The following is a 26,171-nucleotide window of genomic DNA, read 5'->3' as shown; positions in this document are numbered from 1 at the left end:
ATGAATAAAACTAACAAACAAACCAAAAGAAATTTATTTTTTAACAATGACTCGTGTTTCTTGTCAATGTCTAACACAGTATCATTGAATCTTTGTCTTCTCTTCTTAACTCTTCTCAACTCAACTCAGCTCAGCTCGTTTGGATACTTTTAATGCAAGAGTACTGGCAGCGTTAGATAGCCAGCGCTGGATGTCCAAGAAAATCCAGCACAGGCAGTTGTGAACAACGCGGATGATATCTCGGTGTCGCGTGCCAATCAAAGAGACACCGGGAACACCTTATGCATGAAAGACACGCGTTAAAAGTGTCTAGTTCAGTTCTTTCTTTATACTCTATACCTTCTTTCAATCGTTCTTGGTTTTGTAAAACGTATGAGGAATTTATGGTGAGAACATTCCTCATTCTCTTTCAATTAAACTGTCGGCTGAGATCAATACTCAAATATATAATGATAATAATAACATTAATAATAAAAAGATTGATCGGATATCAATTATTTTTTGATCAGCGATAGGACACTTGGTGATGATGTCGATTGAACGGTTGATTGTCGATTTACCTTCAGGCGAACAATACTTCTGAGAGGTTTACGAGTGTGTGAGTTCGGGCCTGTACGTGTATAGATATTTAATACGTTTATAGATTGACGTAAAGAGTAAAAGAGTAAGAGCGTAAATTATATGCGTGTGTGCTAGTGGCTATTTAGAAAATTAATAGTCTTTTGCAAGTATTTCCACCAGCCGCGAGGTTCTTGATCGGTCTTTATATATATATATGCAGGCTTTAATTCTTGCTCGGTTTAAAAAATATTTTTATTCGTTGTTTAAGTTTTATTTAGTGTCTCATTCTTGAGGATATTAATGTGAAGTAAAAGAAGAATGAGTAAAAGAGATGAGGATGAGGAAGGAGTAACGCCCGTTGCGTGTGTTCTTCATACACACGCTTCAAAACGAATTCCGATCGCGTCGTTAAACCCGTCCGGCTGCCAAGTAAAGGTTGAGGATGAGGATGAGGTTGAGAATGGGATGAGGCCGAGGTAGGGGGTGGTTGAGTGGTGGGATTCGTGTTGAAAAAAGAATGAGGAGAATGAAATGTAAAATGAGATAAAAAAGGATAGTGAAGAATGAGGATGAAGCAAACGCTGGAATATAATGGATATCGGATTATTGCTCGGGCTCATCCGCGTGCGACGAATCGCCTTGAGATTACTTCCGCGCACGCGTGTGAGTCACGTGGACCTGGAGATCCTGGATTAATTCGTATGGTATCAGATGTTAACAAAATATAGACTTTTTTTTTATTTGATTCATTGAGAAGTGGATGAGATAATATTTATCTACTTGAGATCAATGACTTTGGTAAGCACTTGGCTCGAGGGCTTTGTGAATAGAAAGTTTTGGTTTTAAGTGAACTAGTTTTTTTAAGGTGTCTTAGGATGGCTGACTTTTGATATTTCAAGCGGCGAAATTGTTGGCTTGAGAGATATTGACAAGTATCTTTTTTGTAGATGATTTCATGTAGTACACAATTGGATTCGTTATTTTTGTTGCAATTAGTACTATGGTCATAATTTTAATTTAAGGGGGACCACTAGTGTGACTGCCTGAAAAAACGATTTTTGGGAATTTTTTTAAAGAAAACTACTGCATGGAATGTTTTAATGCTTTAAGGATATGTTTGTGGATGTATAATGAATGCAAGATAAAGTGTTTGGGCTAAAAAATTCAAAATTCAGGGAGTTATTCGCAATCTTCCGCTCAAAAATAAAAGTCCCCGCTGCAGTGGTAGCGACCTTCGTAGTACCAGAAATCAAAAAAACCAAAAAGTTTATTAAACTAGAAGGTATTTCCCGTACCATGACCCTCGGGCTAAGAAAAAAATTGAAATTTAACAAAATGGCGGGTTTTTTTTTTAAATTCAAATTTCACGAGAAAATTTAATGATTTTTTGCCTGGCAAAATTACATTTTCGATTCGATCGAAAAACTGGAGGTTCATGGTACGTAGAAACATTCATAAAAGACACTGCAATTCAAATCAAATCGATCGGATGATTGGTCTTCGAGTTATAGATGCAGCAATTTTGAAAAATGGATTTTCGAGAACCGATAAACGGCTGCTCCAGATGGCTGCAACTCAAATAAACTATTCGATATGCACTAAAAATTGTAGTGTTATTTTTGAAGCTATAGACTATCGAAATATGCAAAAAAAATTGATTTTCAAAATTTTCCACGTCCTTCTTAAAGTTTAAAAAAAAATTACAATATTTTCAGCTGAATACTAACTTTAAAAAAATTCCAGCAGCTAAATTATTGGGCTTACATAAAAATTGACTCAGAGCTTTTTTGTAGAAAATTTAATTTCCTACAAAATTGTATAGATTCATTTTTCTCATATCTTTGATAGTTAACTCAGAATTCAACGTTTAATTAAAAAATATTCTCTGAATCTTAAATATTCCTTTAAGATCAAGTAATTGACTTACCGGTATCAGGATCAATAGCAAAGCTGCTATTATGCTGGACGACTGTGTATCTCAACAAAGCATTTCTTCCCAAATCAGGGTCAACAGCACTGATACTTCCCACAACAGTTCCGGACGGCAAATTTTCCAGCAGCTCAAAAGTGTAAAAATCCTTAACGAAATGCGGACTATTGTCGTTGTCATCCAGCACAGTAATTAATACCATCGAGCTTGCAGTTGCTGCCGGGCTGCCATTATCCGTAGCCAGCACAGTCAATGAGTAATGATCAGTAGTCTCACGATCCAGGGATTGTTTCAAGTAAATCCACCCGGTATTCGGACTTATGCGAAACAAAGTTGATCCTTTCAAGCGGTAACTTATCCTCGCATTATTCCCGGTATCTAAATCCAGCGCCGTCACTTGCAAGACCTAAACAATAAATGAAATAAAAAAGTGCCCATGGTATTTAATACCTAGAGAAATCAAAGTCTATTGGACCCTAACGGGTTTATGTTTAAGTTCACAGGTATAAGTTAAGTATAAGTAAGATTTCCTGGTTGTCCTGGATGAAATTACGCATCTTAGGTTCTCGTTGTATCAGTGGAAGTTGAAAGATATATGGGAATAAAGTGCAACATGTAGAAAGAAAGTAAGTAAGTAAGTAAGTAAGTAAGTGAGTAAAGAGACGAGTTTAACTTATGGTTGTTTAAACTTGACTTGGTTCCAACATCTCTAAGTCACTGAATACTTTTATTTTGTAAATGTCTTAAGACTTACTGGATACTTTACTTTAATACTTATTATACCTATACTTGTACATTTAACTCAGTATGTATAATATATATATATAAATATATGTGCTGGTTTGTTTTTATTGGTACGGAGTATGTACAAAGAGAGAGAGAGAGAGAGAGAGAGTAAGTTGCCGCGCCTATTATACAAGGACGTTTTATAAATAAAAGCTGGTGTATAAGCGATAAACAAATGGTATAGAAGTATATAAATGTATATAAATATATATGTGTGTATGAAAGAGTATGACGGGCGTGTAATGAAGATTTTTCTCACCTGAGAATCGAGTTTGGCGCCTTCGGGAATCTCAACGTGATACTCATTCCTTTCAAACACCGGGGGGTTGTCATTCACGTCCTGGACCTCGACGCTGAGCGTAATGTTGGCTGAAAGACCGGCACCATCTACTGCGCTTATCATTAAATTGTGCCGCTGTTGGGTCTCGTAGTCCAAGCGACGGGACAGATAGAGTTCGCCGGTATGGGTGTCGATCCCGAATAGATCATTGCTATTCTGACCGAGTTGATAGCGCACTGGTGCTGATGGCGTTCTATCGGGATCTGTCGCGTGGGCAATGTACAATGCCGTACGCAGTGGGTGTGACTCGGGTACTGATATACGGACGTTTGTGCTTGGGAAAGTTGGTGGGTTGTCATTTACGTCCTCCACTGTTAGTTCCACCTGTAACCCATTGCATTATTATTATTATTATTATTATTTTTTTTTTTTTTTTTATTTTATTGTATTATAATTATCTATTATTAGAGATTTTTTTTATTATTGTTATTAGTGGAGGAAGAGAAATAATTAAATTTAAAATATCAAAGGAAAGTCGATATATTGATTAAAATATATCAGCAAAAAAATTAATAATTGATAATGGGCGAAGGGGTAAAACGGGGTACTTAAGGAATACCAAGTTTTCGAGGACTCAAATACACAATAAATAGAAAAATTTTCAGTTACTGTTAAAAAAAAATTTGTTCATTTTTGCGGGCAAAATGGGGTATCTTTAAAAAAGGTAAAAAAAAAACTTCTGGATTTTAAATAAATTTGATTAAGTTAAACTTTTTTGCAAGTAATTTACATGAAGAAAAATTATATTTTTCGTGATTATTGGATACAAAAGAAAAAAAAATTTTAATAGTTTTTATCATAAAACAAAAGTCATTAATATTTTTCAACTGACAATTGATTTTTGAAAAAGTTTAACAAAAAAAATTTTAAATAACGTTCAATTATATTTACCAGTGATTTTGGAATGTTTAAAAACCACTTAAAATATAAAATTTTTTTTTTTACAAAATTTTGGGGATATCCCGTTTTGCCCCCTCCCTTTCTCCTAATTAAAAATTTATAATCTAGTCAAAATTTAATATAATTTCAAACAGTAATTTCGTGATTTTATAGAATAAATTATAATAATCTTATTTTAAATATTTAAATTTAAAGTTTATATGTAATATATCCGATATGTTGGAGCATTTTTAGCCCTACCCATAAACCTGGGGCAAAATGGACCAGCCGAAAGTTCTAAAAAATCATTTTTTCATATTTTTATCGTTAAAAAAATTTTGTAAAAAAAAAAAATAATATATTCTGTATTCATTTAATTACAATCAGTAATTATAAAAAAAGTGTAAAAAAAAATTAATTACCTGACAATATCCGATACCAATATTATTCCGAATCCCGACACTTAGTACATATTTATCACGTGTCTCACGATCAAATGGTATTCGAGTTCTGAGTACTCCCGACGAAGGATCAATGGAGAATTCATTTTCACCAGTAGCGAGAAAAAATCTGCTCGGTCGTTTACCTGTAACACAAAAATAACCAAATAAATAATTAACATAAATATATACAATGGATTAAAATTCTTCCAGACTAGTCTCAAAAAACAATTTAAAAAATAAAATAAAAACAGAATAAGAAAAAAAAAATTCAAGATTAATCGCTTGTATCGGTCAGTTTAATTCGACTAATTAAAAAGCAAGCAGCTAATTTGTAGCAAACCATACTTCTTTCTCACATATATCTGTATACATATATATATGAAACGCTTTAATAATACACACTCTTAACTTTCCTCACACGTATTAACAAGTCCAGTCATCCAGTATCCAGTCTTACAGTCACTCAGTCTTCAGTCTTGATCCCTACTTAAAACTCTGTCGAATATTCACGGTTTTTGCGACGGTTCTACAGCAAACGCGATTACTTTTTAATTTTACCCGCGTTGCTTTGTAAAAATCAACTATTACAACTTTATATTTCGTAGTCTCTCACTCCCTACATGATTTTTAATTTAAATCGCCTTTGCTTTTAGTAACTATTTAATAAAGTACTTATAACTAAACATACAATAGCTTTATGTAATCGCATAGCTCGTACATATATTAAACAATACAACAACAACAACAACAAACAACAACAACGTAACTGGCAACTGAGTTATGTTAATTGACCGTGGAATATTCATGGGGATCGGGAACTCTCTACTTGGTAATTCCTGAAAAAATTTCACTGCTTAATCGAGCTCGAGTCAGTCCTGAGAGCTCTTGCAAGTCGTGTTTACTCTTTTTAATAAAAAAAAAAAATAATTTAACATAAAATATGAAGATTGTTTAGTGAATGACTTAGCGGCAAATTAAATTAAATCGATTGTTAATTTATAATTTTGATAAAATATTATTTTATGTTTAAATTTAAAATAGATTGATACAAATTAATCAAAAGTAATTAGTAAATAATTTATTTGTGAATTGATAAATATTTATGAATTAATATGAATACATATATTGAAACAGATTAATACTTATCAAGATTTTAAATTCATATATTTTTATTTCTTTGAGTTTTAAAAATTATTTACTTATTTTAGTCATGAGACTGAATTATTTTATTTGTAATTAAATCCAAGTAATTTATTTTTTTTTTTTTATTTTGTAATTAAAAAAAAAATTTTTTTTTTCGTTTGAAAATTTTCAATTTCTATGAGAAAAGATAAAAATAATTAAGCAATGAGGCAAAATGGTCATACTAAAATATAATAAGTGACCAACTTTCCCCATTTCTTCTTATTAAAAGTAATTATTTTTAAACAAAAGTTAATTATTTTTGAATGAGTTAAAATATGTAAATGTAGAAAATTAAAAAAAAACTATAGGTGCAATTGAAAAAAAATTTTTTTTTGTCAATTATCGTTTTGAAAAAAGTCCAAAAATTATTAGACGTTGGCTAACTTCAGCAGTGATACTGAAATTAGTTATGATAATGGAGTTAGCCGACGTCTTATAATTTTTGAATCTTTTTAAAAATGATAAATTGTCAAAAAAAAATATTTGAAAAAATGACACCTATTGTTTTTTCAATCTTCTATACGTGCATATTTTTATTTTTTTTTGTTTCTTACCATTGATTTGTTGAAAAAAAATTCAAAAATTGTTAATTGTCTGGTAACTTCAGAGTCATGAATTAGCTGATGTCGAATAATTTTTGAATTTTTTTATAAACGATAAATTATAAAAAAAAAATATTTTGAAAAATTGCACCTATAGCTTTTTTAATTTTCTTAATGTTCATATTTTTAGTTTTTCTTATTTTTGTAATTAAATTTCAAAAAACAAATTCAAAAATTGTTAATTGTCTGGTAACTTCAGAGTCATAAATTAGCTGATGTTGAAGAATTTTTGAATTTTTTTATAAATGATAAATTATAAAAAAAAAAATATTTTGAAAAATTGCACCTATAGCTTTTTTAATTTTCTATATGTTCATATTTTTAGTTTTTCTTATTTATATAATTAAATTTAAAAAAAAAAATCCAAAAATTGTTAATTGTCTGCTAACTTCAAGATTATCAGCTAATGATACCAAAGTTAGCCGACGTCTAATAATTTTTGAATATTTTTACAAGCGATAAATTATAAAAAAAAAATATTTTGAAAAATTGCACCTATAGCTTTTTAAATTTTCTACATGTGCATATTTTTATTTGCAATTCATTTGTTGATAATAAAAATCCGAAAATTTTTAAATGTCTGCTAATTTCGAAATCATCAACTATCTATGAATAATTAATTTTAATTCTGATATTTTCAATCATGATTTGTAATAACAATACAAATTTAATATTCAGTATTTTTAAACTATGCTACAAAATGAATATAAACTCTAGTTTCGTTGTTAAAAAACCTGATTACGAAATGAGAAACATCAAAACGGTGATATCAATAAAAAAAATTGAATACGTCATACTATGACGTGGATAATTAAGCGTAGCTGTAAAGTAACAGTTAATTTACCTCCTCTCATAAATATAACAACTATTTTTGTCCAGTTAATTATCGTCAGTAAGTTAATCTATTACCCGCTGCGACTCGATTATTTTCCCACAGATTCCACTATCACCGGCATAAAAATTATAATTCATAATAATTAATTCCCTTAATAAATTATAATCTATTGTAATTAATTTATACTCAATCTATAGATTACTAATCATGATATCTATATTTGTATCTTAATAAATTGCTCATGCTCTTGATCTTGGTCTTTGTCTCGGTCTGGGTTTCATATTATTATCATATATAATTATATCAAACCCAGCTTCTTACAAAACAGTAATCATGTTTTTTACACTATACTTTTTTATGTGTCCACCTACGCATGATTCACGCAAGTAAACCCCCCATAAACTTAATCGACACGAATATTATTTAGTTCAATTGAATTCTATTATAAATTTTTAAAGAGCTGTTAAATGAATTTGTGATCGGTGATCGTTGATCCTTGATCAGAATCATAATTACGGTCATCATGTTGATGATCATGATGATGATGATTTATGAGACGTAAGTAAAAGCAAATTGCGGAAGTTGGATAGATACGTGTCGATCAGAATACACTCCTTTTACTATTATATATAATATATAAATTTCTACATATATATATATATATATATGATGAAAACTGATGACGATGATTAAATGAGAAATAAGCTACAGGATATCAGAGCTTCATTTCACGTTTACTTGGACATAATCTTTATATGTTTGTGTATATGTATATATAATAAATATAGGTACATAGTATCGATCATAATCGATACAAGGCGAGAATATAATCACATAGATCATAATTTATCTTCTACACAACGTCAACATGGGTGAACATAACTCAACTATGTTAACCATTATTTTCAACATACGATACATTTATGTGTATAATTCTACTATTATTTATGCTTTGGCAACTGTTGGTTCTATATGTGTGGTAAAATGGACCAGCTGTTTTATTTTTATTTCATTTTGATGCTAATTTATTTATAAAGGAATTCAATTTTTTATTTTTGATGCTTAAGAATTCATACTTGGCTTCGATTCGTCTGGTTGAAAAAAATTTAACGAAATACTAGAATATGATTGAGATAAAATTGATTAATTAGCAATTACTGATTAGCTAGAAGTTACTTAATAAATATTTATGACTAATTTAAACATCAATCGTGTAATAACACAAAATTTTTTTTTAAGACAGTGGAAACTAAAAACATACATTGCAACAATTTTTACCGAGTATTCGGTGACACTAGCAAATAAACCGGCGTCGCAACTTGGAGATCAGTGACATGGTAACGTCGTCGGTCGGTACTTGGTACATAAGCCTTAAAGATACTCTCTCGTTTTACGTATATACGTGCTCAGCATAATTTATAGGGCGCTATTTATATACTCCTTCATAGCTACTTTTTTTCTTAGTCTTGTCTCGTATTTTTATTCCCTCCCTTCCTCATCCTCCTCGTTCTTAAAAATTTTTTCATTTATTTTTTATTTTATTTTATCTGTTAAACCATGTGGACATATATATCTTGAGAATCGATAAACATTACTGAGCAACAAGTAAATACTGCAACTTCCCAAGATATCAGAAGACGCATAAAGACGCAGTCAGAATCGGGAAATGACACTGAGCTTAAATATTATAAAAACAGTTTTTTTTTATCTCCCCAAACTCTCCAAGGACTAAAGGACTACAGATACCTTTATGAGAGATTATAAGTATTTACACTCCCCCGTATAATTACGTATAAATTATATATCAGATGAGAGATCAATTCTCCTTGTAGGGATAAGCCGAATTCCGACATGCTACTTTTATTCATTTTTTAATATTTTTATAACAAATAAATTGTTCAATTAACAGAAATGGTAAACATTTTTTACTGATATACGAGTACCATTTAATTAGTTCAGTAATTATTGCACAAATTAATCACTGTTCATATTAAAAGTAATTTTTTTTCGGACATTAAAGTAGTCTGGTAACTCGCGCCGTTTTTCATGCTTTTTTTTAGGGGCCTTTTTTTTAGAAGGAACAAATGAAAAGTTTTGCATTTTTAATATGTTTTTATTTACATCTTAAGGTAACAAAAAAATTTTTTTTGAAGAAATTAAATAATTTATTGTTATTATTATTGTCGCTTGAAGTTGTCGCCTCAAAAAAAAAGCGCGTGGATGGCCCGGGTGATATTGACTCTTGAGGACATCCGAAATTAAAAATTCTTGATTAGTCTTAATATATAGACATGTCATTCTCGTCGGAACTAGGATTATTAAATTGTATCGAAAAATAACAAAATGGCGGACTTTGAAAAAAAAGTCATTTTTTTTCGCATAAAAAGGGTTGGAAAATGGAAAGTTAGGGGTGAAAAAAATTAATCCTAGTTCCGACGAGAACTACAAGTGTGTCGAATAACCAGTTTAAGTTTTAGACCAATAGGTTGAATAGAAAAAACGTTATGACGCGGGTCGACCGTAAATTCGTTGTTTCGAGATAAACGCGTTTAAAGTTTCAGTAATTTTTGGCGCGCAATTGAGGCGCTCTCGAAAACTCATTGTAACTCCGTTCCTATTTCGAATTTCAGTTTGAAATTTTCACAGTATATTCTCAATACATTGTACTTTTGAATAAAACAAAAAAAATTTTTCGATTTTTCAATCCGCGTTACCAGCCTTAAAAATTCATAAGTCTCAGAAATTTGGATATTAATAAATTACTTAATTTTTATTATCGTCCTACTTAATTTTGTTGTTTTAATCTGCTTATAAGGATGCTAATATATCACAAGAAAGCCAATTATATATAAAATAGTTAAAATAAGCACCTCGTTGGTAGCATTAGCCTAAGGCTCGCGCGACAAACTTGACACTTAGTACATTATACTCACTCTAACAAGTGCCTTAAGTATTTAAGCATAAGCGTAAAGTTATAAATAAAAATATATATATTTTTTTGTAATATATGAAGACGAAGAAAGATAGTGTCGCGTTAACTTGGTTATATAGAAGCGCTGAAGAAAGAAGCGTAGTCGGCACTTTAGCCCGCTTTAGCCACAACTCATTACCCGAGAGATTACCTGCGCTCCATGAAGTGCAAGAGAGAAGCTTTTAAATATATATACGTATATATATATATACTCTCTTCATCTTCTTACTTGTTCTCTTCTTTTGAGCATCTTGCCACGGCGCTGAGAGTATTTATCGGCCGAATAAATTACAATTGCGGTACGCGATTATTTTTATACTTTTTTTCTACTACAGTCTTTCATGCATATGAGACACGCACGGTAAAAAATAAAAATAATAATAAGGAATCAGTATAAGAGGGGGTAAAAAGTTTTAAACGATGAGAGATAGAAAAATAAAAGATGATGAAATTGAGGACCTCTAGCACAACGTGAGGTTGTCCCTCCAGGGTGCCACGTGGGTGTAACGAAGACAAATCGTTTGCAAATTTCGACGATTCGAAAAATAATCGAGTCCTTCTTTTAAAACTCACGACTATATCACGCAGTGCATACTTTTTTTTCGTGCGCGTGATACCATTTGCCCAATCACCTTTTTTATATAAACTTTTTTTAATTAAAGAATCGCGTTTAAGATGAGATTGCTAAATATTTTTTTTTTATTAGCCAAATATAACTACAGTGTCACGAAATGGTAGTAAGTAAAAAACAGTACCATGTAATTTCATGTCAGTAATTGATAGGGGTGGGAGGGGCAAAAGGGAGTACTTAAGGAATACCAAGTTTTCGAGGACTTAAATACACAATCATTTTTTTTAATGATATTCAAAGTAAATAGAAAAAATTTTCAGTTACCGTTAAAAAAAAAATTCTCATTTTTGCGGGCAAAATGGGGTACCCCTTAAAAAGGTAAAAAAAAAATTCTGGATTTTAAATGAATTTGATTAAGTTAAACTTTTTTGCAAGTAATTTACATGAAGAAAAATTATATTTTTCGTGATTATTGGATACAAAAGAAAAAAAAAATTTTAATAGTTTTTATCATAAAACAAGTCATTAATATTTTCCAACTGACAATTGATTTTTGAAAAAGTTTAACAAAAAAAAATTCAAACAACGCTCAATTATATTTACAAAAGTGATTTTGGAATGTTTAAAAACCATTTAAAATATAAACTTTTTTTTTTTTTTTTAATTTTGGAGGTACCCCATTTTGCCCCCCCCCCCTTCCCTACTAAGTCTATTTATAATTTATCAGGCTAAAAATGATGTAAAAACTTAAGTGTCTAATTTAAAGGCGTTGGTATAAGAATGCAAGTGAGTATGTGTCGATTGTGAGTAAAAACGAGATTGTAATCAAATAATGATGATTAACTTGAGTTAATAAGTGTAAGCTAAGTAAGTAGAGAAGAAAAATAAAATAAAAAGAAAAAGAAGAAAATTTTCTTGGGTCGTATAACTACGGATGACGATGAATGCGATGAAGAAGCGATATCGCGGCAAAGGAACGCTGTCGCCGACGGGGGTCCCACTCGTTCTTATTTTCTTAAACTCTTGTTCTTTCTCTTAGACGTCTTCGCTTCATCGCTAAATTCTTTTGCCCTGATTTAACTTTATACTTAGTGTGTTTTATTCTTTAGACTTGGTTGTATGTATATATGTGTATATAAATATATAGATGGTTTTATTTTATATATTGTTTCGTAGTCACGGTAACTTTATGACTATATCGACATAACACTTTAATGCCTCGTCGTGACATCGATACGCTTTATTATGATCGAACCCTCTGAAGATTATCTCCTCCTTTCTTCTTCATCTTGTTTTCCGTCTACTAATGTCTTTAATGCCCATTTAATAACCTTATTAATAAATAATATATTACACATAGTATATAATGTATTAATTATTTATTTGAATTAATGAATAGAATTTATTTAATGCAGAGCAATTTATTTAATTACTTGCGGTTTTTTTTATAGAAACTTCAAAATTTATTTGGAAAAATTATTGTAAAAAATTGAAATTTTATAGCTAATTAAATCCTCTACTAAAAAAGTACTAAAACATTTTTGGGTAAATTTAATTATTTCGGCGTAATTAATTTTAACAAATTATTTTGAGGCCAATTGATTCCTTATTTATTTTCCCTGTAACTTTTAAAACTATCGGGTGTACGTTTAGGAAGACTACTAGTGTGACTGCCTGAAAAAACGATTTTTGGGAATTTTTTTAAAGAAAACTACTGCATGGAATGTTTGGATGTTTTAAGGATATATTTGTGGATATATAATGAATGTAAGATAAAATTTTTGAATCAAAAAACTCAAAATTCCTCGAGTTATTCACAATTTCCCGCTCAAAAAAAATCCCCGCTGCAGTGATAGCGACCTTCGCAGTACCAGAAATCAAAAAAACCAAAAAGTTTATTAAACTAGAAGGTATTTCCGTACCATGGCCCTTGGGCTAAGAAAAAAATTGAAATTTAACAAAATGGCGGGTTTTTTAAAAAAATTCAAATTACGCGCGAAAATTTGATGATTTTTGGCCTGGCAAAATTACATTTTTGATTCGATCGAAAAACTGGAGGTTCATAGTACGTAGAAACATATATAAAAGAAACTGCAATTCAAATCAAATCGATCGGATGATTTGTCTTCGAGTTATAACTGCAGCAATTTTAAAAAATGGATTTTTGAGAACCGATAAGCGGCTGCTCTTCAGATGGCTTCAACTCAAAAAAACTATTCGAGATATGCACTAAAAATTTTAGTATGTTATTTTTGAAAGTATAGCCTATCAAAATATGCAAAAAAAGTTGATTTTTCAAAATATCATCCCTTTATAACTAGTCGCTACTCTTAATAACCTTCAAACTTTTTCTGCAGCAAATTAAATTCCCTATAATTTTTGTTAAGTTTTTGTTATACACAGAAAAAAAAATTTCATTGTAAAATAAATTTTCTCGACTTAAGATAATTTTTTTTTTCTGTGTACAATTTATAGCTTCGTTACAAAATTCTATCAGAAAATAAATTTCAAATTTTCAATTTTAAAAAAAATTACATTTATTCTTTGTACTGACGCGAAATAAATATTTGTAAAAGTTAATAATAAGAAAAAAAATTTTTTTTTGATTTTCAAGTTATTGCAGTTTGAAAAAAAACTTTTTTCTCTTTCAAGTTATATAATAAAAATTACTAAGTGTTGATTTTTTTTTCTAAATCTAGTGTAAAAGTCGAAACTGTGGTTACAAAAATTGTATAGAAAAAATAATATCTTACATGTGAGTTTATTTTTATATTTGTTGGAGTTCCGCGGAGACTTCAATGCGCGGAGACTTTAATGCCCGGAGATTCAAATGCGTGGAAAATGTCGCGATAGTAACTTTTATTTTTTGACTTTGATTCCAATTGATGTCAATTGTTTTAAACAAACTTTGTATCCGCTGTAAAACCATGTGTGTAGTCAAAATTTACACACTTGCCAAATAACATTGAAACGCCGTAAGCAATCTAAAGATATCTAATACACCATGAAACGTGTTTTAAATGACTGCAAAAAACTATAGTTTCGCTTATGGCTTCAAACATAGAACACATTTAATATGTGTTAAAATAATACGTTTGTAACACACTTGGTTTTAGAGTGTTTCTTCACCATTTTACAAAAATAAAATTTTCAAAAATTTTTGGCAACCATTGATTCAAAACACCATAAATGAATTTAATCTCAAGTTAAATTTAAAAAAATTCCCAGTGGCAAAAGGTCGTGTATAAGTTGCGATTTGCATCCGGCAATAAACAGCCGTCGAAAATGATATAGGGATGTTGGCGATGGTGGTGATGCCGATGGTACCGAGTCGGTTCACATCGTGGGGAGCCACCAGGTATTATCATACAAACCGGCAGGACTCTCTCTTGAGATCTCACCAGCTCCTTTCTCTCCTCCATATCTCTTTATATTTTTTTATCCACAATATTTATTCATTTATTCAATTTTTATTTTAGCGACACACTCTTTTATCTGTTAAACTTTACTCTCAACTCTCTTTAAATTCTCACTCGGTTGCATTAAATAATTATTTTAAAGTCATAATTCATTTTTTAAAATTTCGAATCAGGATCAAAATCAGCAAACGGTAAAAATATGTTTTAATTGTGTGCTAAGTATGTAGTCTAGATATATATATGTATATATATTTTTTTTTAACAGTCGATACAATGGTATAAAAGAGAATGTTGAAAAGAAAAAAATGTTTTTTATATATGAGAAATAAAAAATAAAATTATAAAGTTAAAAAAAAAAATCAGGCGGGTTTTTTATTCACGTACTGAGAGAAGAAGCAGGTGAGTGAAATGACAAGCGAAAAGAAGGAGTAACTAAGAAGAATAAATAAAAAATAAATAAATAAATAAAAACGTATAAGTAGCTAAGAACAAGAAGAGTAAAAGCAAGAGGTAAAAGAAGAATCGAATGAGATGAGATGGAATGGAATGGAAGATGAATAAGAGAAAGAGAAAGAGGAGGATGAGAATTGCATGGAAGCTGGTGATACGGCAGAGCCAGAGGTAGAGGCAGAGAATAAAGAATACGTATACGAATTTCTTGGAATGGAGTTACGCAAATTAGAGTTTGCTGGAGAGGATCGTCCAGGCTGAGCCCGGATCGCAGGACGTACGACTCGGGCCTATCTCGGTGATCTTCAGATGCACAAGTTGAGGTTGAGAGTAAGAGAGCAACAAACTTAATATAATGTTAAATGTATGCGGAGATTGTATAAGAGAGAGAGGAGAGACTAAAGTTAAGTAAAGGCAGTCGAATAGTCCGGACACTGGAGACCGCGGGTTTAGATTTGTTTCGAATGCGCCGCGGGATTCGCCGGCTCTGTTTTTACGGTTGTATTAAATCTGGAGTCTGGAGTCTGGACTCTCACAAGTCAAGTTTGGGCTCGAGACTCTGAACCCTGGAGTTTCTGCAAGTGACCAGGAGTTTAGAGTCCACACTTTAAATTTGCAAGTCGCGGTGAAAGCATGGCCCAAGGAACTTTACATGAGATCCACGCACTGTTCTCTGTATGAGAGTCACAAATATATATGAGTGAGACTTGGTTTTATTTTTAAAATTCGTTTTTTCAATCTGGCTGGTGTGAGTGAGGATTTGTTAAAAACCTTCTTCCCGAACTTAAACGAGGCATTGATGTGTTGAGACTCAAGCATCGACGTATATCTATATATATTGTATGTTTTTGCTGATGACTATCGTTAGTTTGTTTATGAAGCTGATTAATCGCGGCTGACAATGACCTCTGGATCCGATAAAAGAAAGTTTAATGCTTACTTTGTGCGGTAGGGAAATTTTTAGTGTGAGAACAGTAGCCATCTAGTGCCGTAGATGATTTATACTTTTAATTTTAACTGAATTTTTTACAGTAATAGGTTTTTAATCAATTTTATTATATGGATTCCATGAAAAAGTAAAATTTTTAAATATTTTCGCGTACGAGAATGAAAGCAAATTAATTTATAAAAATAGTTTCCAAAAAATTATGTAATTGTGTTTACTATGCTAAATTTTTAATTCCAATCATCCAGAATGACTGGAACGTTTTTCAATGCAAAAATACTTAGTGTTAAATTTTTTTTTTTATGAGGATTAATAATTATTGGATGATAACTTCTGCAATACATTTCGTAACAGTTACTGTCAGGATAGTAACAGTTACCATCAGGATGATAACAGTTACTATCAGGATGGTAATATTTACTATCAGGATGGTAATATTTACTTCTGCAATAAATTTCGTAACAGTTACCATCAGGATGATAACAATTACTATCAGGATGGTAACAGTTACCATCAGGATGATAACAGTTACTATCAGGATGGTAATATTTACTATCAGGATGGTAATATTTACTTCTGCAATAAATTTCGTAACAGTTACCATCAGGATGATAACAATTACTATCAGGATGGTAACAGTTACCATCAGGATGATAACAGTTACTATCAGGATGGTAATATTTACTATCAGGATGGTAATATTTACTTCTGCAATAAATTTCGTAACAGTTACTGTCAGGATGGTAACAATTATAATTTCTGATGGTAACTGTAACCATCTGGATTATAAATATAACTATTTAGAATAATTATAACAATTAACTCTAGTTAGCATACAGGATTGTAACAATTATCATAAATATGGTGAATATTACAATTTAGATGATTTATACAATCATCTAGATAATATTTACTACTATCTGATTGATGGCAGAAATTTTTACCATAACTAGATAGTAACTCCTATTATTTAATTTTCTGAGTAGAGGACATGTGTTTAGATCTTACAGACTTAATACTTTACTAGCTACACAGTTAAAAATTTTGTGCATTTGTGTTAAAAAGTTATTTGGTTAAATTTTTTGTGTTGGTTTTCAACACAGAAATATGTTAATTCAACACAAACCGCTTGTGTTATTTTACTTTAGCTGATTTTTTATGTTAAATGATCAGAAAATCTGTAATGTAACACATTTCCGTGTTGTTCGAAAATTAACACAAAATTTTTGTTGTTTAGCTAAACACTCCCGCGCGTTTCTTCATTACTATAACCAAGCAAAGCATTGTAGCAGCATTGTCTGCAAGGAAACTTGGATTATAATTGATTTACAATTAAATATAATCATAGATAACTTTAATATTTTTATCATCAGGTTCAATGATTTTTTATTCTCATTTTACGGGAGGATAATTCATAGCTTTGTTTTTGAGAAAAATCACCGAAAATCGAACTAATTGTTTGCTAAATTGACAAAAGTCGTACTAAGTATAGATCAGTTTACTTGAGTTGGTTAGGTTATGTGCTTATACTTATTAGTTAATTTTAACACGAAAAGTCTGTTAAATTTACACAAATTTTCTGTCAAAATAACAGATTTTGTTCTCAATTATTCAACTTAAAATTTGTGTTAAAGATCAACACAAACGCAATATATTGAATTGACACAAGAATTTGTACAGACCGTTTGCAACACACTATAATTGTGTCGAATTTAACACAAAATTTCTAACTGTACTCATATTTATTCGAAATTCTACAGCGGATTTAAAATCACATGTCGAAATTTATGAAAAATTTGCCGACTAAAATAGCCTTAATTAAATATCTAAAGCATCGTTTGATCACAGACAATGCAAGACAATGTATATCAAGATACGATAGCAGACTTTTGTCTGGTCGTTTCCAGTCCGGTCCAGTCCGACAACGTTGGCTAAGAGGCGGCGGTAATATTTAAAGTGTATGCAAAGAGTCGAGAATACAGGGCCGAAGATGCAGCAGGAGCAGTAAGAGTTAACAGTAGGGAGACAAAAAGACTGGACAATGGCAGCTTGCGTTCGGATGCCCGGAATCCGACTCACGAGGATTTATGTGACCTCGAGATGTGTCTTCTTCCTCTACCACCTCATCCTCATCCTCCTCATTCTCAAGCTCGATCTCTCATGCTCTGCATCTTTCCTCTTGTCTCTCTACTCGAACTCGCGTACATGCCTACAGATGAGACTTTAAGACGATACTCCCACGTTTATCCTTATAACGTCGTCCCATCTGCTCCGGCTGTTTAACAGTCACCAGATCTCAAGATTTTAAGCATCAACAAAATTACACTCCCAACTCTATATTCCTTAATCTTCCGTACCTTTTAATGAACTCTATTTATTCTTATATTATATATATATATATATATATACATACACACAATTTATAGTAAGCCAGTATATCAATCGTGAATTATTTATTCATGACTATTTATCTACATAGGTTGTCGTACTTAATGTTGCCTCTGAATAAGAATTAAAAAATAAATAAATAAATGCTGGATCAAAAGACTGCTGGTAGATATTAATGCTCGTAAATCATCATATCGAGTATAATTTTTCTTGTAAAACATGTGTGGAGTCTCTCCTCTCTCGTATGATTTTTATTTACTGTTTGTAACTATATACTACCTTTACCTGTACTATATATATGTTGTACAGCATATATATATACATATATAATACAACAAAGTGTCACTGGGTTACTGAATGCACTTTCTCTTCACTAAGTAGGAGCGGTCTTTGCCAATAAAAAATGATAAGTGAAAAAATATATTTTTGTAAAAATTATTTTTCATTTTTTAGCCGGTAATCGTGACGTGTACATTGATATACAGGATGATTGAGCCGATAAAGAGGATAAAAAGGCGAAAAGAAAGCTAATCAATTCTTATTACTATATAATTTATATCGGAATCGAGATATAGGTCGTACGGCGTGAGCAGATTTTTAAAATATTTATGTTTGTTTCATTAAAGTAAGATGTTGAGGAAAGTCATAAAAAGTTTGAGATCTTGTGTGTGTATGTGTGTGAGTGTAACTGGGGTCTTGCTCTTTTCACTTTTCGTGGCGGGTTTAATGTAAAAAGGCATGAAAGATGTGCCGGTGAATGAATAAATCCGATAATCGTGGAAAGTTTTGTCGTAACGATGAAAGTCGCTTTTGTGTCCATAATTTGCTTGGAATAATTATGGTTAAGTTGACTGAATAGATTTGTATAGACTTTAGTAAAATAAGAAGAGAGCCACCGAATTATAATAAACAAGACTTTTTTCAAGTATCTTCTTAATGATAATTTTCAAAATCATTCTCAATAGAGTCCATCTTCAAGACACTGTGGAACTTATAGAGAAAAGAATTTTGTTAATTGTTTGTAATTACAATTCGTGATTTGTTAGTGTACGTGTGAACATATTGATGGAGGCGATTATAAATAAAAATTAACAGGAAATTTTTGGACAAAGACACGGAGAGAATTTTATAGTAAAAATTACCATCTAATGATAGTTGAATTTTTAAACTGAAATCGATAGTAGTGAATATCTAAATTATTAGATAAACTGCCTGAATTGTAGTATCTACCTACATGGCGAAATCTACAATTATTGATGATAATCAGAAATTATAACTTTTAATATCTTGACTAATTATAACTATTATCAACATCGTAATTCTTAATAACCTTATGGTAATAGTTACCATCAGCCCGAATAATAATTACTATCTAAACTAATAAAGAATTTAAATATCGGCGTTACAGTCTGAAGCTTGTCTACATGTAATTTTCTCTTTGTTTAACTGTGTATGTGATTAATTTCACTTAATACTTGGATGATTGCTATTTTGATGATCATACCCAATCATTTAAAGTTATCAATAACAGCTCCAATATTTGCAAAGTTTTATTATATTCGGACAAACAATTGCATTGTTACTTATTTTAATTATTTAAAAGACAAAATGTACACAGCAAAATATGGATATAAATAAAGGATTTAAATTTATATAAATTTATCCTATTCTTTGTTTCAGAATTTTTACAACCTTGAATAGTAACAGTTACCATTTTCGATTGTAACAATTATAATCTTTAATAGTTAGAATTAGCATCTTCGATAGTAATCGTCACCACCATCAATTGTTACTGTTATCATGCCCCATAGTAAAACTAATTATTTTACCACTGAAAAATTTTGCTACCATTTCAAATAGTGAAAATTAAAAATTTAGTATCGTAGATAGCATAATTAAATTTTCTCCGTCTAAATAAAAATAAATGAAAAGGCATTAGCTCATAGAATAGTGCTGATATATATATTTTGGATTTTTGTCAACTTTGTAAACGATTTAAGGCAAGTGGTCGACGAAAAAGTTTTAAGTGAGAGTAAAGCAGTTAAAATTCAGTTGATTTTCATTATTCATGAATTAATAATTCATTACGGTGACGAATAAGAACACGAATAAATAATTCTAATAAAAAAAAAGAGCATTATAAAGATGACACTGGTGCAGGTGGTCCTCTTACACAAAGAAATCGCGGCACCTTGAATCCGTAAAGGTAAACGTATTTAGATTTAAAGGTGTAGTCTGGGCAAAAACTCTTAACCGTTTATACATATATAAATGTATCGGTTCTGCGTTTAAAGCCACAAAGATATTCCTTCCTACTACAATCCTTTCATGAAGTTAAAAGTTTGTTGTGAGAAAGAACCGAGGGAAGACGTAAATAAATAAAAAGGACGAGAGAAGAGGACGGGAATAAGGACGAGGACGAGAACGAGGATGAGGATGAGGAGGAGGCAGCGTGTATCCGTGTTTCCACACTGGCGGTACATCCGATGTAAGATACGGCGCGTCACGACCTGGGTTTACCGCGCGCGCTATATACTGGCATGCATCCAATGTGTAAAGTGTGCTTTTTAACGTACGGCCAAATGTATATCCTGTGATATTATTATAGGCAGCATACCATCTGAAAAGCATGCCATGCCATACCATGAGAACGGTACTTTAGGTGTAGTGCATTACTGCGCTTTCCAACACATATAAACACGTTCCTTTCTTCCTTCTCTAGTCTATTGTTTTTTTGAGCGCGTTTATAAGCGAACCAGGGTTGAATATCAATTTTTATGCTCGTGCTCATTGTTTTCTATGTTCCTATGGTTCATGATCTTGTTTCGTTTCTATTATTTCGCTTTTCACTGCTCGTTGAAATATTTTTGATGCGTTTATAATGACATGAGCATTTATCGCTGCATTTATCATCAATTCATTGAATAAAATAAAACAAAATATAATTTAATCGTCCGTATCGATAATATTTTATTATTTAGAATTTATTCGTACCTCAGTTCACATTATGAATACACGGCGCCTGATCTTTATCGACTTGTTTTATTTAATTCATCAGCATCACCACCGGATACTCTTAAGCTCTGTATTTATAGATTTGAATTTATGGGCTCTTCATCATCGGTGAGATAATCATCGCATTGTCATAATACTTGACAATATTTGACATTACTAACTGATACGATTAATATCTAATGGTTTAACATCTGTATTTGCGAATGGGAATTATTTAATTGAGACGAGTCAATATGTGGGATTCAATGGGATATAAGACATAATTTATTTTTTATGTCAGTGAAAGTCATTTACTTTTAATGCTAAGAGATTCAAAATTATTAAATATAATGTTCTTTTCTTCATTTCGCTTCACCTTCTATTAAAAAGATTTAGAATAATTTAATAAAAATTTCCCTCGATCTTCTCGCGTGACGTTAGTATGCTAACATGCTCGTGGAATACGTTTCGAGCAATCGTATTTTCTCCAGCATTAAACTAAGACAACAAACATTCACATCACTATTAAATCAGAAACAATACCTCGAATAATGACATTTAAAGCAGCCCTAACTACCGATACAGCGAACTAAAAGATACTTATTCAAAATATTTAAACAAGTCATTAAAAACTTACCAGTAGCAGCAGCACCCGGAGCATCTCCAACAATGGCTTCTTTAACATCCCCGATAATGCTATTCTGTAGCACGTTTTCCCTGGCGCTGATGGCATATCTAGGCCGCTCGCAGATGGGTAATCGTTGACCCGCGGACACGCTCACTCGAACACGAGCATCAAGTAAATTCTTGAGTCCGCCAGCATCCGTTGCCGTGACATTCAATAAATGTACCGCGGATCTCCCAAGTAAACTAGGTCGTGCCACTTGGAGCTCACCTGTCACACGATCGATCCTAAACAATCCGGCCTCATTACCTCCCGATATCCGATAAGCGACTTGCCCAAAGAGCCCCGCGTCAACATCTGTAGCAATAACTCTAACAATCGTGTCACTTGGCGGGGCGTCTGATCTAATCGTCGTGTTGTAATCCCGCGGATTGAATATCGGACGATTATCATTGACATCGAGAACTTGGATCCTCACAATTGCCGTGGTACTGAGTCCGCCTGAAACGAAAAATATAATAAACACGTTAGCTGACATGATTAATATTTAAAAATAGATTAGAAATTTTTTCATTAGTGGGTTAAGTTATTGAACGTTAAGTAATGCAGCCCGTTAACCAACTGGACATAAATCACTCTTTTTTTTTAAGCCAATCAACCTCATACTTTTTTTAAACCCTGATCCTCTTGGCGTCAGCGGTAGAGATAGTGGTAGTGGTAGTGGTTGTGGTAGTGGTGCTTCTGGTGCTGGTGCTTCTTAAAGATATCGATGATGGTGAGAATACATATCCAGTCTGCTCCTGCGGCGCGAACCAATACGCACGTTGCAGCAATAATTCAAAGTGTTTCAATTCGGCTTTCTCGAGAATTCTCCTCTGGTACTGGCACTCGCACTCTTACTCGTACAGAAGATCGATCGCCTTACGCTTGAATTGGATCCAAAGCAATCTTTTATTTATATCTGATCGACAATATACATTATTCGCACGATAATGCATTTGCGCCGTAACCCAATCCGTACAACGTAGCAAACTATAGAATAGAACAATCGAGCAGCAATTACTTGTAACAATACTCTAAAAACCTAAAAAAGTATTTATAATTCGAATCATAGGATTCATAGTAATGAGCGCTAGATCAATGGGCTTCAGTCATTGTCCCTTCGAATAAGGCAGAGCACCAGTACCCACCAACCAGCTAGTCCTGATTTAAAATGCCCAAGAATACTTGTAACATAAATCATACAGCCTATTACAGAGCTACTACTAGATGTTAGCAAGCCGATAGCCGCACGCCGCATCTGCTTTTTTTTTATCATCCTTTGCCTCTACCTCTACCTCTGCCTCTGCCTGTGAAACCCCGCTGCCTTTGGAACCCCGCATCAACTACACCATCATACCAGTTGCATCTCCCACATCCACCTTCGCCTTCAATACTACCGGCGGTGCTATTCTTCTAGCACCTCAACAGGAAAACGCATTGTTCGCACTGTTGCCTAACGAGTTTTTACTCAACAATCTGCGGGATCGCAAACCACTTGGAAATTCCCTTTTACCTTTTTACCCTTATAACCGACATTTTTTTTTCCTCTTTCCAAAGAGAGGAAACTTGAAACACGACTTAGATTTGCGATGATTAGTGTTCGATTCTGATTTTTGTTAATAATTTATAGTGTGATAGATACAAACCTCGATCTGTTGCTATAACTGGTAGTTCCAAGTAAGAAGCAACCTCGCGATCCAACGCGGATCTCACGCAGATCTCGCCAGAATCGCTTCGCACGAAAAGCTGCTCACTGGCGAGTCGTCCTGCTGCCAGGGTGTAGTTCACCATCGAGTTCACGCCACAGTCGGGGTCCGTCGCCTGTACCTAGAAAATAAAACAAAAATTTTAAATTAGTCGGGTTAATATATTACTTATTATTTTTTATTATTACTTTTTTTGTTTTTTTTTTTTTTTTTTTTAAACATGCTACGATAAATAATAATTAAATGTTAAATCGCTGGCAAGAATTTTTCTTTGGTAGCAAATTGTACTATGTCATTTATTTGTCGGCGGGAGGAGAGAGAGAAAGAAAGAAAGAGCTATAAGAGGTCCTGCAGACACAACTCAAGTTCAATTTCTCTTAATGTACCCGAAACGTTTGCGCTCGCGGACGTGCTGGATGGGCCCATTCATAATGCGAACGGTGACTAATTTCCAGCGGCTTGCGTTGTAAGCCAGATGAGCTATAGGCAGGAAGACCTTACCTTATATCTTTGCGAGTAAGTGTAAATTAGACTTTACCCTCTCCCACACATGCGCATTAATAATCGACAGTTTTTTTGCATAGTGAGCGGAAATTATTTCGGCAATAGCCCGCGTTTCCGTAAACTTGGGCCCCGCTAAATTTACTTAATTGGGCGGAAATCGAAAAAAATATTGATGAATATTCATTCAGGCTCTAGGAAATTAGTTTATTTTTAGTGATTTATTAGGCTGTTTTAGTGGATGCCAATAATATTGATGGATTACAGAACGACAGGCGGTTGCGTGCATTCGAGTAAATTTCTTGCACGTTCGAATTCCGTAAAAATTATTATAATATTTTGTATCAATACAAACAGGTACGAAAACTGGTAGAATGTAGTTTTTAAAATAAGTTGAAGAAATAATGATAGAATTTATTATTTAATTTTGCTGATATCGCCTGGAGAAAATTTTGATACTTTGTAAAGTAAACGAGTATTTGCAACACTGTTACGATTCCAAATAAATAAACTGACTTGAAAATGCTAAGAAAGATACAAGTTTTGAAGGAAGAGTTGCATACATTTTTTTCGTCTTATTCAAACAATTTTCCCTGGAGCTGAACGCTGATGGTGGATCCAAGCAATCATGCTAATGAATTACTGCCGTGTGGTATCGGTTCCGATCTCGGCAGCTAATTCGACTGAGCTTCAGGGTGTTTTGCAAAATGTGGTTTCGGCTGACTTATTTCTTTCATCTCCAACCCCTCGGCTCTTCCTCCTTATTCACTTCTTTCCTACCAGGACTTTTGCTTATACATACTTTTGCTTCTGTATTGCTTCCTTTCGTCACCTTTTCGAAACCATTCACATGTTTGCAGCAAAAAAGATTCAACTAAATGACTACCATCGTAATTGCTATCACGCATTTCAATATTTACTGTTATTTTGCAGAGTGAGAGTCGTCTACACTGAGGTTTAATTTATGACGGGTTTAATTTTATTTGTTTTCTTTGCATTTGATGCAATGTCGCCATCTTTGGATTTATTTATCCGTTTCTTTCTGTTTACAAACCGATAGTCGGCGTCTTATGCGCGTCCAACAGGTACAAATTGTCTGGGATGCTAAAGTTATCGCAGTAAATCGCAGATGACTTGCAGGACGATGCACATCTGGTATGTTCATAATAAAAATTAAATAGTAATAATACTTTAAGTCAAAGGCAAAGGATGAAAACTATTTATTAAAAGATCATATGTTGAAAATTTTTTCGAATTTCAAAGTTATTTTATTCATTTTTTAGAATAATTCACTAAAATCTATGACTAAATTTTAAATGTTGGTTAACTTCAAACTTGAACATCTACGGCATCTTAACGCTATTTAAATTAAGCGCAATTTAACACGAATTGGGTGGAAAGAGGGCAAAACGAACCACTCCATAAATTGAGAGATTTTAATTATTTTTAGCTAATTCGAATATATTTTACTTGCTAAGCGAATATTTTAAAACAACCCGATTGAAAATCTAAGGCATGCTTTTAACCTAAATGAGCATTGAAAACCTACATTAGATTTTTGTAGGACATAATCATTGTAAAAACTTGAAATGAATCAACTTCGACTTACAAAGGCTTGAACTAAACCTACTTAGACTTAAGAAGGCGTGAATTAGATCTACAAAGACATAAATCGTGAAACGAACGTAACTAGACTTAACAGAAGGAAGGACTTGCAAGAAATACTACGAAAAGGTTAAATCGTTAAATAAGCGTACTGGAAAATTGATGCAAGTGATCCAGTCGTATCTCCAGTGTGCTAATGTCATCCAAGGATGGATTGGTTTCCGCAGGCAGCCTGGGTCAATTTAAAAAATTCTAGTAGAAAATTGCTGCAAGTGATCTAGCGATTTTATCAGTAGGTTAATAACACTTGGGAGTGGAATAGAACCTAGAAGTAATCTGGTACCAACATAGAGTCGATTTGAAAAGATTATTCATTTCAAGCTTTTACAGTG

The 26,171-nt window shown here is 32.3% G+C and overlaps 1 protein-coding gene across 2 annotated transcripts in view; it reads right to left on the bottom strand.

Annotated features, from left to right (window-relative positions):
- LOC103571568 (protein dachsous) overlaps nt 1–26,171 on the bottom strand; it is a 196,462-nt gene that overhangs the window by 22,625 nt on the left and 147,666 nt on the right. For both annotated transcript variants that reach the window (XM_008549766.2, XM_008549765.2), the window contains 5 exons: nt 23,614–23,794; nt 21,938–22,426; nt 4,919–5,082; nt 3,537–3,941; nt 2,489–2,897 (listed from right to left, as the gene is read on the bottom strand). In XM_008549766.2, the coding sequence (XP_008547988.1) occupies nt 2,489–2,897; nt 3,537–3,941; nt 4,919–5,082; nt 21,938–22,426; nt 23,614–23,758 (1,612 nt within the window). In that variant the 5' untranslated portion in view covers nt 23,759–23,794. The remainder of the gene's footprint in view (nt 1–2,488; nt 2,898–3,536; nt 3,942–4,918; nt 5,083–21,937; nt 22,427–23,613; nt 23,795–26,171) is intronic.

This window comes from Microplitis demolitor, chromosome 9 (genome assembly GCF_026212275.2).
Source record: "Microplitis demolitor isolate Queensland-Clemson2020A chromosome 9, iyMicDemo2.1a, whole genome shotgun sequence".
Lineage (NCBI taxonomy): Eukaryota > Metazoa > Arthropoda > Insecta > Hymenoptera > Braconidae > Microplitis > Microplitis demolitor.
The sequence above is the reverse complement of the archived record's forward strand: the minus strand, read 5'-3'. Positions and strand labels throughout refer to the sequence as shown.